Here is a 14,579-nt window from a genome sequence, read left to right on the forward strand (position 1 = left end):
TTGGCATTAAGGCGCCATGTTGGCATTAAGGCGCCATGTCGCCTTTAAGGCGCCATGTTGGCATTAAGTCCCCATGTTGACATTAAGACGCCATGTTGGCATTAAGGCGCCATGTTGGCATTAAGGCGCCATGTTGGCATTAAGGCGCCATGTTGACATTAAGGCGCCATGTTGACATTAAGACGCCATGTTGGCATTAAGGCGCCTTTAAGGCGCCATGTTGGCATTAAGGCGCCATGTTGACATTATGTCGCCTTTAAGGCGCCTTGTTGGCATTAAGGCGCCATGTTGACATTATGTCGCCTTTAAGGCGCCATGTTGGCATTAAGGCGCCTGGTTGACATTAAGGCGCCATGTTGGCATTAAGGCGCCATGTTGACATTAAGACGCCATGTTGACATTATGTCGCCTTTAAGGCGCCATGTTGGCATTAAGGCGCCATGTTGACATTATGTCGCCTTTAAGGCGCCATGTTGGCATTAAGGCGCCATGTTGGCATTAAGGCGCCATGTTGACAGTAAGACGCCATGTTGACATTATGTCGCCATGTTGGCATTAAGGCGCCATGTTGACATTAAGACGCCATGTTGGCCTTAAGGCGCCATGTTGGCATTAAGGCGCCATGTTGGCATTAAGGCGCCATGTTGGCATTAAGGCGCCATGTTGACATCATGTCGCCTTTAAGGCGCCATGTTGACATTAAGACGCCATGTTGGCCTTAAGGCGCCATGTTGGCATTAAGGCGCCATGTTGGCATTAAGGCGCCATGTTGGCATTAAGGCGCCATGTTGGCATTAAGGCGCCATGTCGCCTTTAAGGCGCCATGTTGGCATTAAGGCGCCATGTTGACATTAAGACGCCATGTTGGCATTAAGGCGCCATGTTGGCATTAAGGCGCCATGTTGGCATTAAGGCGCCATGTTGACATTAAGGCGCCATGTTGACATTAAGACGCCATATTGGCATTAAGGCGCCTTTAAGGCGCCATGTTGGCATTAAGGCGCCATGTTGACATTATGTCGCCTTTAAGGCGCCATGTTGGCATTAAGGCGCCATGTTGACATTAAGGCGCCATGTTGGCATTAAGGCGCCATGTTGACATTAAGACGCCATGTTGACATTATGTCGCCTTTAAGGCGCCATGTTGGCATTAAGGCGCCATGTTGGCATTATGTCGCCTTTAAGGCGCCATGTTGGCATTAAGGCGCCATGTTGGCATTAAGGCGCCATGTTGACATTATGTCGCCTTTAAGGCGCCATGTTGGCATTAAGGCGCCATGTTGGCATTAAGGCGCCATGTTGACATTAAGACGCCATGTTGACATTATGTCGCCATGTTGGCATTAAGGCGCCATGTTGACATTAAGACGCCATGTTGGCCTTAAGGCGCCATGTTGGCATTAAGGCGCCATGTTGGCATTAAGGCGCCATGTTGGCATTAAGGCGCCATGTTGACATTATGTCGCCTTTAAGGCGCCATGTTGACATTAAGACGCCATGTTGGCCTTAAGGCGCCATGTTGGCATTAAGGCGCCATGTTGGCATTAAGGCGCCATGTTGGCATTAAGGCGCCATGTTGACATTATGTCGCCTTTAAGGCGCCATGTTGACATTAAGGCGCCATGTTGGCATTAAGGCGCCATGTTGGCATTAAGGCGCCATGTTGACATTAAGGCGCCATGTTGACATTAAGGCGCCATGTTGGCATTAAGGCGCCATGTTGGCATTAAGGCGCCATGTTGACATTAAGACGCCATGTTGGCCTTAAGGCGCCATGTTGGCATTAAGGCGCCATGTTGGCATTAAGGCGCCATGTTGGCATTAAGGCGCCATGTTGACATTATGTCGCCTTTAAGGCGCCATGTTGACATTAAGACGCCATGTTGGCATTAAGGCGCCATGTTGACATTAAGACGCCATGTTGGCCTTAAGGCGCCATGTTGGCATTAAGGCGCCATGTTGGCATTAAGGCGCCATGTTGGCATTATGTCGCCTTTAAGGCGCCATGTTGACATTATGTCGCCTTTAAGGCGCTATGTTGGCATTAAGGCGCCATGTTGGCATTAAGGCGCCATGTCGCCTTTAAGGCGCCATGTTGACATTAAGACGCCATGTTGGCATTAAGGCGCCATGTTGACATTAAGACGCCATGTTGGCCTTAAGGCGCCATGTTGGCATTAAGGCGCCATGTTGGCATTATGTCGCCTTTAAGGCGCCATGTTGGCATTAAGGCGCCATGTTGGCATTAAGGCGCCATGTTGGCATTAAGGCGCCATGTTGACATTATGTCGCCTTTAAGGCGCCATGTTGACATTAAGGCGCCATGTTGGCATTAAGGCGCCATGTTGACATTAAGACGCCATGTTGGCATTAAGGCGCCATGTTGACATTAAGACGCCATGTTGGCCTTAAGGCGCCATGTTGGCATTAAGGCGCCATGTTGGCATTAAGGCGCCATGTTGGCATTATGTCGCCTTTAAGGCGCCATGTTGACATTAAGGCGCCATGTTGACATTAAGGCGCCATGTTGGCATTGGCCTGCAGCAGCAGCATGATGCTTTAAAGCCTTCCTCCTCCTCCTCATTAGAGAGCAGGACTCACCCGTTACAAAGGCTGTCTGAGGATTCAGGCTCCAGATTTGAGCTGTGAGGTCAACATCGTAGGTGAAGGTGGTGTTCGCTGTCTGGCTCATGTTTCCCACCGTTACCGTGACAACCTGTAACCCCGCAGTTCCCTGGAAGAAGAGACATCATAGCAGCACAGCTTGTCTAACTTTAAAAGGACCAAACAGTCAGCCTTGTTTGACTCCATGTCTCACTGTGTGATGATGAGACACGGTTAAGTTCTCTGTCCGATTAGATGTGAAGCTGTTCTGGAGATGCATCGGGTCAGTCAGAACAGCTTCACCTGCTGCTGAGATCGGACACAAACCACAAAAACCGACTGGCTCTCAAGCCGAGAAACTCCCATCGGACTTGAAAACTTACTGGAGGGGTTCTGCAGGTCAGCTCGGTGTCGGCTGCCTGGATGACCTCGCAGTCCTCGCCGCCGACCGTTACCGTGGCGACGTGTCCGAGGCCGAAGCCACTCACCGTCAGCAGGGTGCCGCCTGGGCAGGAAGTCAGAGGCAGAATGAAGACGTTGAAGCTCCAGGTGGGCGACAGTCAGGCGCCACACACCTGCAACGCCTCCAGAGGTCGGCGAGAGCGAAGACACAATGAGCAGCTGCGTGAAGTAGAGGACGAGGTCGGCGGCGAAGCGTGCGTCGCCCAGAGACGGGAAGTTAACAGACACTGGGTAGCTTCCTGCGCTGGCTCCACCCACTCTGCACACCTGAGAGGAAGCTGGTACACATCAAGCATCAGTTCAGTTATTGGAGACAGAATCAGAAACAAACCATTCGATATGACCTATAGAGGTCCAAACGTGCCAAAAAGAAGCCATAACTCCTCGTCTGTTGCAGGAAGCGTTTGCTTACCTGTGACCTCTTCAATGACACACCTGGAGCTTCCCACCATGATGGAAGCATTTTCCGAGCTGAATCCCGTCCCAGTGATAGTGATCAGTGTTCCCAGTCCGTCGGATCCTGGAACGATCAGGAATATTAGTCCAGGTGGAAGTTTCTTTCCTGACTGGTAAAGTTCCTAAGATCTTCTATTCACATTTCCGAAGACCAGGAAGACTTGGTAAAAATCTGGGAATTATAGAAATTTTCCGGGGAAAGAGATTTCCCATCAAAGTAAACTTTGAAGCTGGATCAAGAGAAACCAAAATGGAGCCGAAGGAAGTTTGGCTGTTAGGATTTATGTGTTTAATGACTTTATTCTTGTATTATGTCCAGTCACTGTCATACAACATTATTCTCAAAATATTATGACTTTTTGCTCATAATTAATTTTTTTTTTACTTTTTATCTTTCCAATGAAAAGTTATTTTAGAATTTAAAGTATATTTAAAACCAGTCAGACGTAAATCTGCTCACTGTCCGTGTTTTCCTGATCCTCCATGTGACTCTGGAGCGCTGAGATCCCGCCTGCTGCTGCAGGGACTCACCTTGAGTCGGGCTGATCCCCGTCACCACCGGTGTCTCCTCCTCCGACCAGCGGAAGCTGCAGCGTCCGGAGCAGTTGGAGGGAATGCCGTTGATGTAGACCTCCACCTGCAGAGCAGCACACCTGTTCTGAAACGCTTGCAGCTGGTCAAAGCGATCAGAGTTTAATGTTCCCTGAAGGCCCAACAGTCGGATCACAGTAGGTGAACACAAACAGGCTGAAACAGCCAGGTGAGCTCCGGCCGTACCTGTGGCTCCGCTTCCCAAACCCGGAAAAAGTCCCCGGTCAAGCCCAGGGTCAGCAGCCCTCCCTTCGCCTTCTCCCGGACCACGAAGTTCACGCTGTTCCCGACGACCGCCGAGTCGTCGACCTGGAGGGACATGAAGAACTCGTTCCTGCTCCGGCTTCGTGTTTCAGGCAGATTTTACGTCTAAGACAGATCAGACCTTCATGAGCGGCTGGGCTCCAGGCCTGGTGAGCCAGGTGACCCTCCACTCGGGAAGCCTGCAGGTGCCCAGGTCCTCCACCTTCACCTGGCCCACCCCGGGGACACCCTGCAGGGCGAACTTCAGATCCTCTGCGCTGACGTCCACAGGGAGGCCTGGAGCCACACGGGAGACGCCTGGTCAGCATGGTTAGAGTGGTTAGCATGATTAGAGTGGTTAGACTGGTTAGCATGGTTAGACTGGTTAGCATGGTTAGACTAGCTGGGGTGTTTAGCATGGTTAGCAGGAACCACATTCCAACTACAGGATGTTTTTTTTCAGTCCGGGAACAGATAAAGAGTTTGTATTTAATCTGCTGAGGAGAACCAGATCAGTAAATAATTTAAAGTGCAGCTTCTGTTTAAAGTTCTGGCGCCAGTCCAGCCCCTGTCATCAGTTTGACACCTGGAGAAAAGCTCAGACGTCCTCCAGGACTTGCCGTTCCTGTTCTGCATCTCCATCTTTGTTCTGACTACAGAACGTGGCGTCAGGCAGAGGGTTCGTCTGGGAAACTTCCAGCTCGCGCTACAGATCAGTGGAGACCGGGTTGGCGCTCAGCTACCTTCTGCCCGGCCGCTGTACATCTCCACATCAAAGGTGCCGCTCAGAGGGGGCGTGGCTCTGTGGGGCCGGGTCACGGTGACCGTGGCGCCTCCGGAAACGAACTCGGTGACGTCTTCACTGCTGTTGGACATCTTTAGACACACAGAGAAGAAGAAGCAAGTTTAATCAAAGCCGACCTATCATGCTTCCTGAACAGGTCAGGATCAGTCTATGGCCTACGCAAAACATGATCTTCACATTTATTCCACTAAAGCAGATAATCAGATTTCAGTTCTGCCTATCTTCAGATGTTTTAGGGCCTCTGTCACGTCAAATCCAAACAAGCTGCTGCAGGCCCCACCCCAAACTAAAAGTTTACACTAATACATAAAAATGGCTGCAAACAGCAGCTAACCAGAAACCAACCAGAAACTACCTGCATGAAGCTGATCTCCATCAGAGGGAAGTCGAAAGCGCAGTCCAGCGGTGTAGCAACGATCCTGTAGGTGACTTGAGAAGCGGTCGGTTGGTGTTTGGTGACTGAGAACGATTGGATGGACTTCCCAGAGTCCTCGAAGGGAGGAGGTCTTCTCCTGAGGAGAACAGCTGGGAAACGACAGGAGATGAAATGAGTCACTAAGTTCCTCATGAAGACCAGAGCTCCCAGTCTGGTTTAACTCCACACCAGCTAAACTAGGAGGAAGTTTGAACCGCACCGTACTCATCCACAGCAGTTGGAGTCTTCCCAATGTGAACCGCGTCCACGTAGTAGTCTGCAGCATAGGCGTCTCTGTAGAGAAGCAGCTCCTGCAGGAGGAACCTGCTGCCGTCCACGGCAGTCTGAAGGACGCTCTGAAGATCAACGCACTTATAGCTCCACCTGAGGGGAAACCATCAGCCTCAGAGCGCCACAGAGGCATCACGGCCTCTTCCTCTGCGCACTCATTACCTGTCCCCGCTGCTGAACAGGGTACTGATCCTGGAGGTCTGGGTCTGGGTCTGACCGCTGCTGTCGCTGTAGATGAACTTCACCCCCATCTCGTCCCTCAGACGTCCCTTATAGGCAAAGCAGAGCTGGGGAGACAGAGGAAAGGCTTCTGACACCTGGAGGACTTCGGGGTCTCTCCTAGATTCGGCACGGTTTAGACAAGTTTTCTGATCCAAGCCTCTGAGGAGCCAATTTGACTGTTTTCTTGTATGTTTTTCAAATGTAGGAAGTGTTCAGATCAAAGTCCATCCATCTTACAGTGGGGTGCTGGTCCAGGGACACCGGTCCATACTGTCCTCCGGACTCTTTGGTGAAGGTTTCTCTGAACAGAGCATCGGCGTTCTTCAGTGACCAGAACCCGCAGAACCCGGAGTGGCCCTCAGGAGTCCCACTCTGAGCGGCGGTGAACTGTGGAGGTCAGAGGTCAGTCAGGGGACAGTTGGACAGCGTCAGCAGGTCTCACGCCTGGTGACACACTGCTTCACTTTTTCCACTGACCTCAGGGTCCTCAAAGTCATTGAAGTACTTGACGTTGGAGCCCTGAGTGGTCAGAACCTCAGCGGGACAATCAGCCTTCATCAGGTCCTCCAGGACGGACTGGACCTGTCCAGAAACATGACCAGAGATGTCTCACAGGAGACGAAATGGAGACCAGATCTGAGTCTGACGACCATCAAGTGGACAGGTACGGACCTCGGACGCAGTGGCGTTGAAGGTGACGGGTGCCGCAGGAAGCCCGGCCCAACTCAGAGTGAAGGCCGCCATGTTGCTTTGACCCTTGGTGATCTCTGAGACGGAGACGTTGGTGTCTGAGTCGAAGACTTCAAAGTTCAGAGGGGCAAAGTCACCTGGCAGAGGAGGACAAAGGTTTCAATCATTTATCGTAGTTTAGATGCTTAAAATGGCCGTTGAGCACAAACTGATGGAAACGTAGATATATTCTGGTCCGGACTGAATGTCCGACTCTGCTCTTATCTGACACATTAAGCTCTCAGCTCCTCTTCAGGGAGCCGAGTATGGAGGAATTTTCCTGCCATAATCCAAGAGTTTTCAACCTGCGCCACCCACTGAATGCAGGGAGAAACAACAACATCAGCTTTCTGCTCCATGTTATGCTAAACATCCGCCAGCAGAGCTACTGATTGCTAACAGCTGCTGGTCGCTAACAGCTACTGTTCTTAGGCAGGATTTTGTGCACCCAACCAAAGACAACATAGTTACATCCAATGGATGGCGCAGGTTGCTACAATCAATAGTAGCCACACAGGCACATCCGCTAGAAGGAAACAAACTGACCCAGAGCAACACTTTCATTCTATTGGCAGAGAGGTTGCCAGGCGACTGTGCCAAAAGGCGTTTCCAAAAGCGAGCAGAGAGTCCGAGCAGAGACTAAATGTGAGCGTCAGGAGAAGTTTAGAGTACAAGTGTTACAAAATTTGGGAAGAAAGACATGAAATCCTGCTTTCAAAATGAAAATGCAAGGAAAAGTATTACAAGTTTTGAGAACAAAAGACATGAAATCCTGTTTTCAGACTGAACATGTGTGCTCTTGGACTATGGCAGGAAAATTCCTCCATAGCTTAGGAACTAAATCCGACCGCAGCCTGAAGACCTGAAGGCCACTGAAGGTTAAGAGGTTCCATATTGGAACCTCTTAAAGGAACAGTGACCCGCTGACCGATCCCCCAGATCGAAGGACTAAAATAACATCACTGCTGGACAACGTCTCTCTGTCCCCGTGATTGGACAGTGTGTTGTCCCTGCTGATGAACGTCTGTCCATTTCTTTGAATTTCCCCTCTGAAGGACAATAAAGGTTATTTGTGTTCTATTTCTCCTCTATCCTAATATCAGATGTGAAGGTTGGATACATCACCATGAAAAGGCTAGCTTAGCAACTGCACAGACTGAATACTGCTCTGCTTGGACTTACGTTCCCATTTCTACTTTAGTTTCCCAAACTCAGAGCAGATGTCTGACAGTGCTGTGGAAGTCTCTCTGACAGGACTGAGAGAATATTTCAGTCAGGAGCTGAGGATGTTGGCTGAACTCTGATCACTCAGACAGGAACATATTCAGACCAACTGGAGCGACTAGAGCTGTTAGCTCCCTGGAAGTGATGCTGCAGCCTGAACATGTCATTCTGTCGGTTGCTTTGTCCTCCCACCTCTGTCAGAGTTGAAGGTGACGGTGTAGTGAGACCCCTGGGCGTCCTCCTGCTTGGTGACGGTGACGCTGTCAGGTTTGATGGACCACAGGTTGTTCAGAGCCGCCTGTAGCTCCTCCGCTGAGGCGCTCACAGGGACGGGTCCTGCAGGAGAAAACACCAAACCGTCAGGAGTTTCACTGGCGCAGAGCGGCCGGCGAGAAGGCGGCGGAGCATGGAGGTCACCGGTCTGGGCGTTCCCGTAGCGCAGGCTGAAAAAGGTGCTTCCACATAGATGGCTGGCACAGCCACTGCTGACGCTGACCTTCTGCACCTCCCTGACGGCTGCGACCCCAGAGGACCACGAGTCAAAGGTCAGCACCTGAGGGATGGCGGACATGAGACAAAGAGGAGTCCAGATGAAAGAAGGAGCCAGAGGAGGGATTCTGTCCTGCGGTTTGTCTTTGACTTTAGGATCTGAACGTCTTGCTGCGGTAGAAGTTGTTTCTGGAGTGACAGAAGAAGCGACGAATCTAATCTGAGAAGTTTAGCCGTGAGACGTCCTGTGACCTCTAATCCCACTGAAGAACAGTTTTACTCAGGAAGCTTGAACCCTGAAGTCCGTTCTGGCTCTCGCTGGTCTTTGCAAACCTGAACCTTTACATTCCAGGGTTTCCTCCAGCCTGGCAGCCCACCAGGCTTATGATACACAGAGAAACCCTGTTCACCACTGACTCTGACCGTTCCTCTTGGGCCAGAACCAATATGGATCCCAGAGCAGAATTTCCTTATAACTGTTAACAGGACTAAAAAACTGCACTGGGGGCGTGCTGTGGTGGCGCAGGGGGTTAGCACGCCCCACGTTTGGAGGCCTTAGTCCTCGACGCGGACGTCGCGGGTTCGACTCCCAGTCCCGACGACCTTTGCCGCATTTCTTCCCCCCTCTCCTTACCCTCCTTCCTGTCTGACTACTGTAGAAAAGATACGAGCCGCTAGCGCCGCAAAAACTCTTCGGAGAAAAAAAAAGGAAAAAAAACAACAACAAAAAACTGCACTGATGTTTTCAAACCTTAAAGAATTAACCTGGTAAATTTAAATGTCAAGTTCTTTAAAATTCCAGTTTGGAAACTGGGAGCAAATTTAAAAGAGTTGAAGTTCTGATCTGGAGTCCTGATCCGGTACCTGCTCCTCATCAAATGCTTCATATTCAGCGACGATGTTCTGGATTTCATCGATGGCGTCGTCCGACTGCGCTGCTGTGAAGGGACTTTCCTCCTGGAACAAGCCGATGTTGAGCGAAGCGATGCCGTAATATTCCTGCTGCAGAAGCTCGAGGTAGTACCTGCAGATGGAAACCAGCGGATGAGACGAACAAACCGCTTTCTGCCACATGAGACGTGAAGTCATGCTCACGGTTTTCCTTTCTCCAGGAAAAGCACTTTGGATTTCTGGGACTCCAGCTGAAAGAAGTCCCCGACATATCTGGGCTGGAAAGCCACTTTCACCTGGACAGAGGAAGTGGGAAAGTCAAAGTAGGAAGTGAAACCGCCTACGTCAGGAATCAGCAGCAGCTGCTACCTTGTCTTCTGGCCGGCTGGAGTTGCTCAGGTACAGGTCACACCTGTCGTCACAGTGCAGGTATATGTTGAAGTTTCCGCTGAGCGGCGGAACGAGGAAGCCTCTGGTCCGAGAGGCGAACAGCTCGTCTTCCCTGGGGAAAACGTGCGGCAGCGAATCGATCCACTGGGACCGGTAACCGCTCGTGTTCTGGTTGTAGCTCCAGATCTCGTCCAAGGAGCGCGGACGCTTGTCGCTCCACACGTCCATCTTCAGGCCCCGCCCACCTGAGGCGTACAGGACAGCATCAGGTACAGAATCCGGCTGAGGCTGTTCGCTAGCCAGGAAGTACTGCTGGAGGCTCCGGTCTACCTGTGACTCTACCTGTGACTCTACCTGTGGTTCTACCTGTAGTTCTGAGGTCCAGACTCGGTATTGTAAGTCAACTGGTTCCAGTCTGATCTGAAGATCCACCAGTTTGAAAGTCTCACCATCTTCCAACAGTTTTCTTCTGTTGCTCTCATATTTATCTGTTAATATTCAAATTTTACTGATTGTGTTTTTAAGCTTGTATTGCTGATAAGATTTAGTTTCATTTTGCTGCTTTATTGTTTCTTTCTTTCTGTTTTTGTTTCTATTTTTATAATTTTCTGTTTTTTATTAGTTTTTTCTGTTTTTATTTGTTTCTGCCTGTCTCTTCTTTCAGTTTTTTGTTCTGTTTTCTGCAGCGACAGCCAAACCAAGCGAAAGCTCATGACGGTTTTAACAGGCTGGAGGCTGAAACTGAGACGTTAACATGATTTTCAGACTGAAGCAGCTGGGCGTTGTTAGTCTGAGGAGGCGACGGTTTGAATGGAGAATCCTCTGCGACTGCGGGCAACCGGAGCCCACATGGAACCGGATCTGAGCAAACCCACAGTTTGAGTTGATGTTCTGAACAATCTGCTCAAACAGGGAGGTTCATCTGTTGGACAGCATTTCATCAGCCCCAAGCAGAGCCACGTGTTGCTTTGGACCTTTCCAGACCGTTTTAACCCATAAACATCCTGCAGATTTTACCCAAAGGTTTGTAAAACCAAAGGACAGCTGAAAATCCACCCAGGATTAATCTGCAGTGGTCAAATTATCTAAAGATGAAACGTCTGAACTGTGGAAACTTCTGAATGCAACTGTTTGTGGGAAATTCAGCATGATTTGAATTGCATTCAAATCTCAAGAAAATCCTGCAGTAAAAGTACAACCAACCACTGTAGCTGGCAGATTTCCACATTTTTGTTTTCAAGAACAGCCCTGAGTAATGCTGCTGGGCCAATCGGGGAAGCCCTTCCTGCTCTGAATAATCCTAGCTTGTGTGTTTTGCTCCTGCATTTGTGGAAATGTGAAACTGTGAGAAGCGGAGCGTGACCCAGCAGCTCCGCGCCGTGGTTCTGATAACAGATCGGCTGTTCTGCTCCATCCATGCCGACACTTTGATGGCAGATTAAATTCCTGCAGGCTTCATGCTAGCTGGCATCAGCCTCACCAGCTCTCACCTGGGTGAACCTGCCGGTGGTCATCCGCCGGCCGTCCGGCCGTCCTGCAGGTGATCCTGTTGTCCGCCATGCTGTGGACCTCACAGGGCCGACCTGCAGACAGAAACCACAGCAGGAGAAAACGTCTAAAGATAAATGAGCTGGTAATGATAAGCATCAGGTCAAACTAATAAAACACTTTGCACCTTTAATCCATCCATCTGACTTTAAGAAAGAAACTCAGAACTTTTTCTGATTAGCACTAATAAAGATCCTTGGTAGATTATTTTTTCTGGTTTGAAGGATTATTTTAATCAGATTGTGATGTCAGTCACCAGCTGCTGTGAGCAGCAGCGAATGAAGGACAATCAGCTGAATCGTTGTCGTCTCAGTCTGCTGAGTCTCTGAGACACAGCAACATATTTCCTTTCATTTGTGACTCTTTCCTTTTGTCTGAAGTCTTTGTGCGTTTTGTGGTGTTAAAAGGATTATCTCCGCTGCATGACTTTAAGACAGACAGCATTCATTTGTTCATGCTGAACATTTTGTTTTGCCATTCTTCGGGAAAACAGGTTCAGACAGCGTTTTAAAAAGTTTCCACCCTGACGGTCACGTTTACCTCCGACTAGAACCCGGACGGGTTCATCAGTCTGGTCAAAGAAGCGGCCGTGGATGGTGAGCAGGGTTCCCCCCATGACGCTGCCCTGGGATGGGGAGACGGCGGTCACCTCTGGGCAGGAAGTCAACAGGAAGTCAGCAGGAAGTCAGCAGCTGCAGAGGAGCAGAAATCTGATGCTGCGTTTCTCACTAACATACCTGCAAACGTCTGGAACATGGAGAGTTTGGACAAAGATGAAACCCAGAACAGTGTCTTCTCTGGGAAACTCCTGAAATGCAACAAGAGCGAAGATTAAAAAGTGACAACAACAATAACATTGTTATTGTTAATAATAATAATGCTGTCAATCATCCGCTCTCTGAAGCCTCAACTAAAGCACAACTTGGTCTTCAAATGAGCTATTATTGATTCTTTTAGAGAAATGCTTATGACTATAAACATTTCTCTATGTAGATGAGAATTTATGTGTTGCTGTTTGTAAAGTTAAACAGTCAAAAATTAACAGCAATAATTTTGATTATTTAGCCAGTAATAAAAGAAATGGGGGTTCATATTTTTAACATACTATTCATTCGTCTATAAATATCATAATTTCAAGCTAAATGTTTAGTTAGCAATATTTGTAAATATTAAATGAGAACGCTAACTGTTTAGCTCCCACGAAATATTTCCATTTGAGTTAGCTAACTATTCAGTTAGCGCCGAGTTAGCTAATTGTTTCAGTCGTATTGTCACCATGTTATTCACTCATCTATAGATGTCACAGTTTAAAACAATTAATAGCTAAATATTTCATTTCAAGCTGAATAGTTAGTTTGATCATCGTTTTTTCCCTATATTTGTTGTTCTACGTTTCAGTTTAAAGCAAAGTTTATGTAGAACTTTTGCAGCTTTTATTTTGATAGCGGAAAGTGAGTTTGCATGTTAGCTAAAAATTAAGTTCTGTACTAGCTAAATAAATGTAGCTAGCTCGGAGCTAAATATTTCGTTTGGAGCTAAATAGTTTGCTTACTCACTTAATGTTTATGGAGATAAATATTTAGTTCATGACCTCAACTAAATATCGCTGAATAAATATTTAATTTGAAACTGTGACATTAATAAATGAAATATCCTGCAGAGCTCCTGAGCAGAGGCTTACCTTCCATAATCAGCATCCAGGATGTAGCTCATGTTGTGATGACCTGTGGAAATAAAACCCTGCTGAGTTGCTGTTCTGCCAGGTTAAAGGTTAAAGGTCAGGGCAGCATCTTACCAACGTAGGTCCCGGTCATCCTGCAGCTCATGTAGCCCCAGTTTGACGTTTCAGAGTCCAGCTGCAGGTTGTACCTTCACACAGACAGACTGAGCTAAAGCAGCTGCTTGCTGAACAATCCGGTCAAACATCCTCAACACTTACAGTTCATCTGAGCTGGGCTTCAGCAGCTCGCAGGGCATCCCCCCCATGTAGGACCTGCAGGGTCACAAAGGGTCACCAAGGGTCACAGCTTTTTAACACAACGCCGCTGTTCGACCCTCACAGTACACATTCATTTTTACAGTCATGTTTTATGTTCTTTGCTTTTGAGACTTTTTATGGGATAAATTTTGCTTGGAGGAGGTGACCTTTAACCCCTGTGTGTTGGTAAACCCTATGGATCGATGTGCCCACCTCAGGAACCTGACGTTGAGGCCGCTGGAGCTCAGGTCCGTGTTGCTCCCGTAAACGTCGGAGTAGATCCGGCCTCGGATCGTCACCAGGGTTCCTGCAGGACAGTTCACATCCCGTTACTGAAACTGGAAGGCTGAACTGGGCCGGGCCGGTCCCAGCAGCAGGTTCTGGTGGTACCTGGGAGGCCGGTGACCGGGTTCAGGGAGTAGATGGTCGGAGTGCGCCACCAACGGGTCTGAAGGAGAGAAGGACAGATCAGAACCAGAACAGGGAGGCTAAACAAGTGGAGGGAACCGGAGGGGGAACCTGGAACCAGAAGGGGAACCCGGAACCGGAGGGGGAACCTGGAACCGGAGGGGAGACTGGAAGGGGAACCCGGAACCGGAGAGGGAACCTGGAACCGGAGGGGAAACTGGAGGGGGAACCCGGAACCGGAGGGGAAATTGGAGGGGGAACCCGGAACCGAAGGGGGAACCAGTGACGTACGTAGAGGCTGCAGTGGTACGGTTTGTAGTTGCCATTGCAGATGTTGTTGTCAGGAATGGGAACGCCGTCCACGCTGACATGAACCACATATTGATCCTCCGGCATCGCCCTGTCAGGGAGCAGCAAACGGTACCGTAAGAGAAACCTGGACCTGGTCACATGGTCTCACCCTGACCCGGTCCAGGTGTGTGTACCTGGTGTAACAGAGGATCTGCTGGCGGTGGGTGGAGTCTCTCTCCACGTCGCAGGGCACTGACAGCGTGTCCGACACCAGGGTGACCCGGTTGCCAAACTGCCCGTCTTCAGGGTCCAGCTGAACCTGATGCTCCTGAGCAAAACCTGGAATCCAACCAGCAACTTCTGCTCTGATCAGCAAAACCACACAAATATTCTGGAGCACACCCTCTGGTTCTGATCCGACCCCTTTGGGTTTAAAGAATCGAAAGGGGTCGGATCTGCTGGGTCAAACTGGGCAATTATGCAGCAGAATAATCCAGGAATAATCCCAGAAACATTTCAGAGGAACATTGTTTAAGATGAAA

General features: G+C 49.3%; 1 protein-coding gene across 1 annotated transcript in view; it reads right to left on the minus strand.

Annotated features, from left to right (window-relative positions):
- pkhd1l1 (PKHD1 like 1) overlaps positions 1–14,579 on the minus strand; it is a 47,467-nt gene that overhangs the window by 31,772 nt on the left and 1,116 nt on the right. The window contains exons 4-32 of the mRNA XM_023345349.1: positions 14,232–14,376; positions 14,038–14,146; positions 13,729–13,786; positions 13,552–13,645; positions 13,300–13,353; positions 13,156–13,229; positions 13,042–13,084; positions 12,098–12,168; positions 11,901–12,011; positions 11,303–11,395; positions 9,792–10,057; positions 9,627–9,718; positions 9,396–9,555; positions 8,460–8,595; positions 8,235–8,378; positions 6,762–6,916; positions 6,567–6,671; positions 6,327–6,476; positions 6,030–6,154; positions 5,797–5,960; positions 5,517–5,686; positions 5,100–5,232; positions 4,499–4,653; positions 4,300–4,422; positions 4,054–4,159; positions 3,479–3,586; positions 3,180–3,344; positions 2,988–3,109; positions 2,602–2,734 (exon numbers count right to left, since the gene is read on the minus strand). Of these exons, the coding sequence (XP_023201117.1) occupies positions 2,602–2,734; positions 2,988–3,109; positions 3,180–3,344; positions 3,479–3,586; positions 4,054–4,159; positions 4,300–4,422; positions 4,499–4,653; positions 5,100–5,232; positions 5,517–5,686; positions 5,797–5,960; positions 6,030–6,154; positions 6,327–6,476; positions 6,567–6,671; positions 6,762–6,916; positions 8,235–8,378; positions 8,460–8,595; positions 9,396–9,555; positions 9,627–9,718; positions 9,792–10,057; positions 11,303–11,395; positions 11,901–12,011; positions 12,098–12,168; positions 13,042–13,084; positions 13,156–13,229; positions 13,300–13,353; positions 13,552–13,645; positions 13,729–13,786; positions 14,038–14,146; positions 14,232–14,376 (3,564 nt within the window). The remainder of the gene's footprint in view (positions 1–2,601; positions 2,735–2,987; positions 3,110–3,179; positions 3,345–3,478; positions 3,587–4,053; positions 4,160–4,299; positions 4,423–4,498; positions 4,654–5,099; positions 5,233–5,516; positions 5,687–5,796; positions 5,961–6,029; positions 6,155–6,326; positions 6,477–6,566; positions 6,672–6,761; positions 6,917–8,234; positions 8,379–8,459; positions 8,596–9,395; positions 9,556–9,626; positions 9,719–9,791; positions 10,058–11,302; positions 11,396–11,900; positions 12,012–12,097; positions 12,169–13,041; positions 13,085–13,155; positions 13,230–13,299; positions 13,354–13,551; positions 13,646–13,728; positions 13,787–14,037; positions 14,147–14,231; positions 14,377–14,579) is intronic.

This window comes from Xiphophorus maculatus, chromosome 13 (genome assembly GCF_002775205.1).
Source record: "Xiphophorus maculatus strain JP 163 A chromosome 13, X_maculatus-5.0-male, whole genome shotgun sequence".
NCBI lineage: Eukaryota > Metazoa > Chordata > Actinopteri > Cyprinodontiformes > Poeciliidae > Xiphophorus > Xiphophorus maculatus.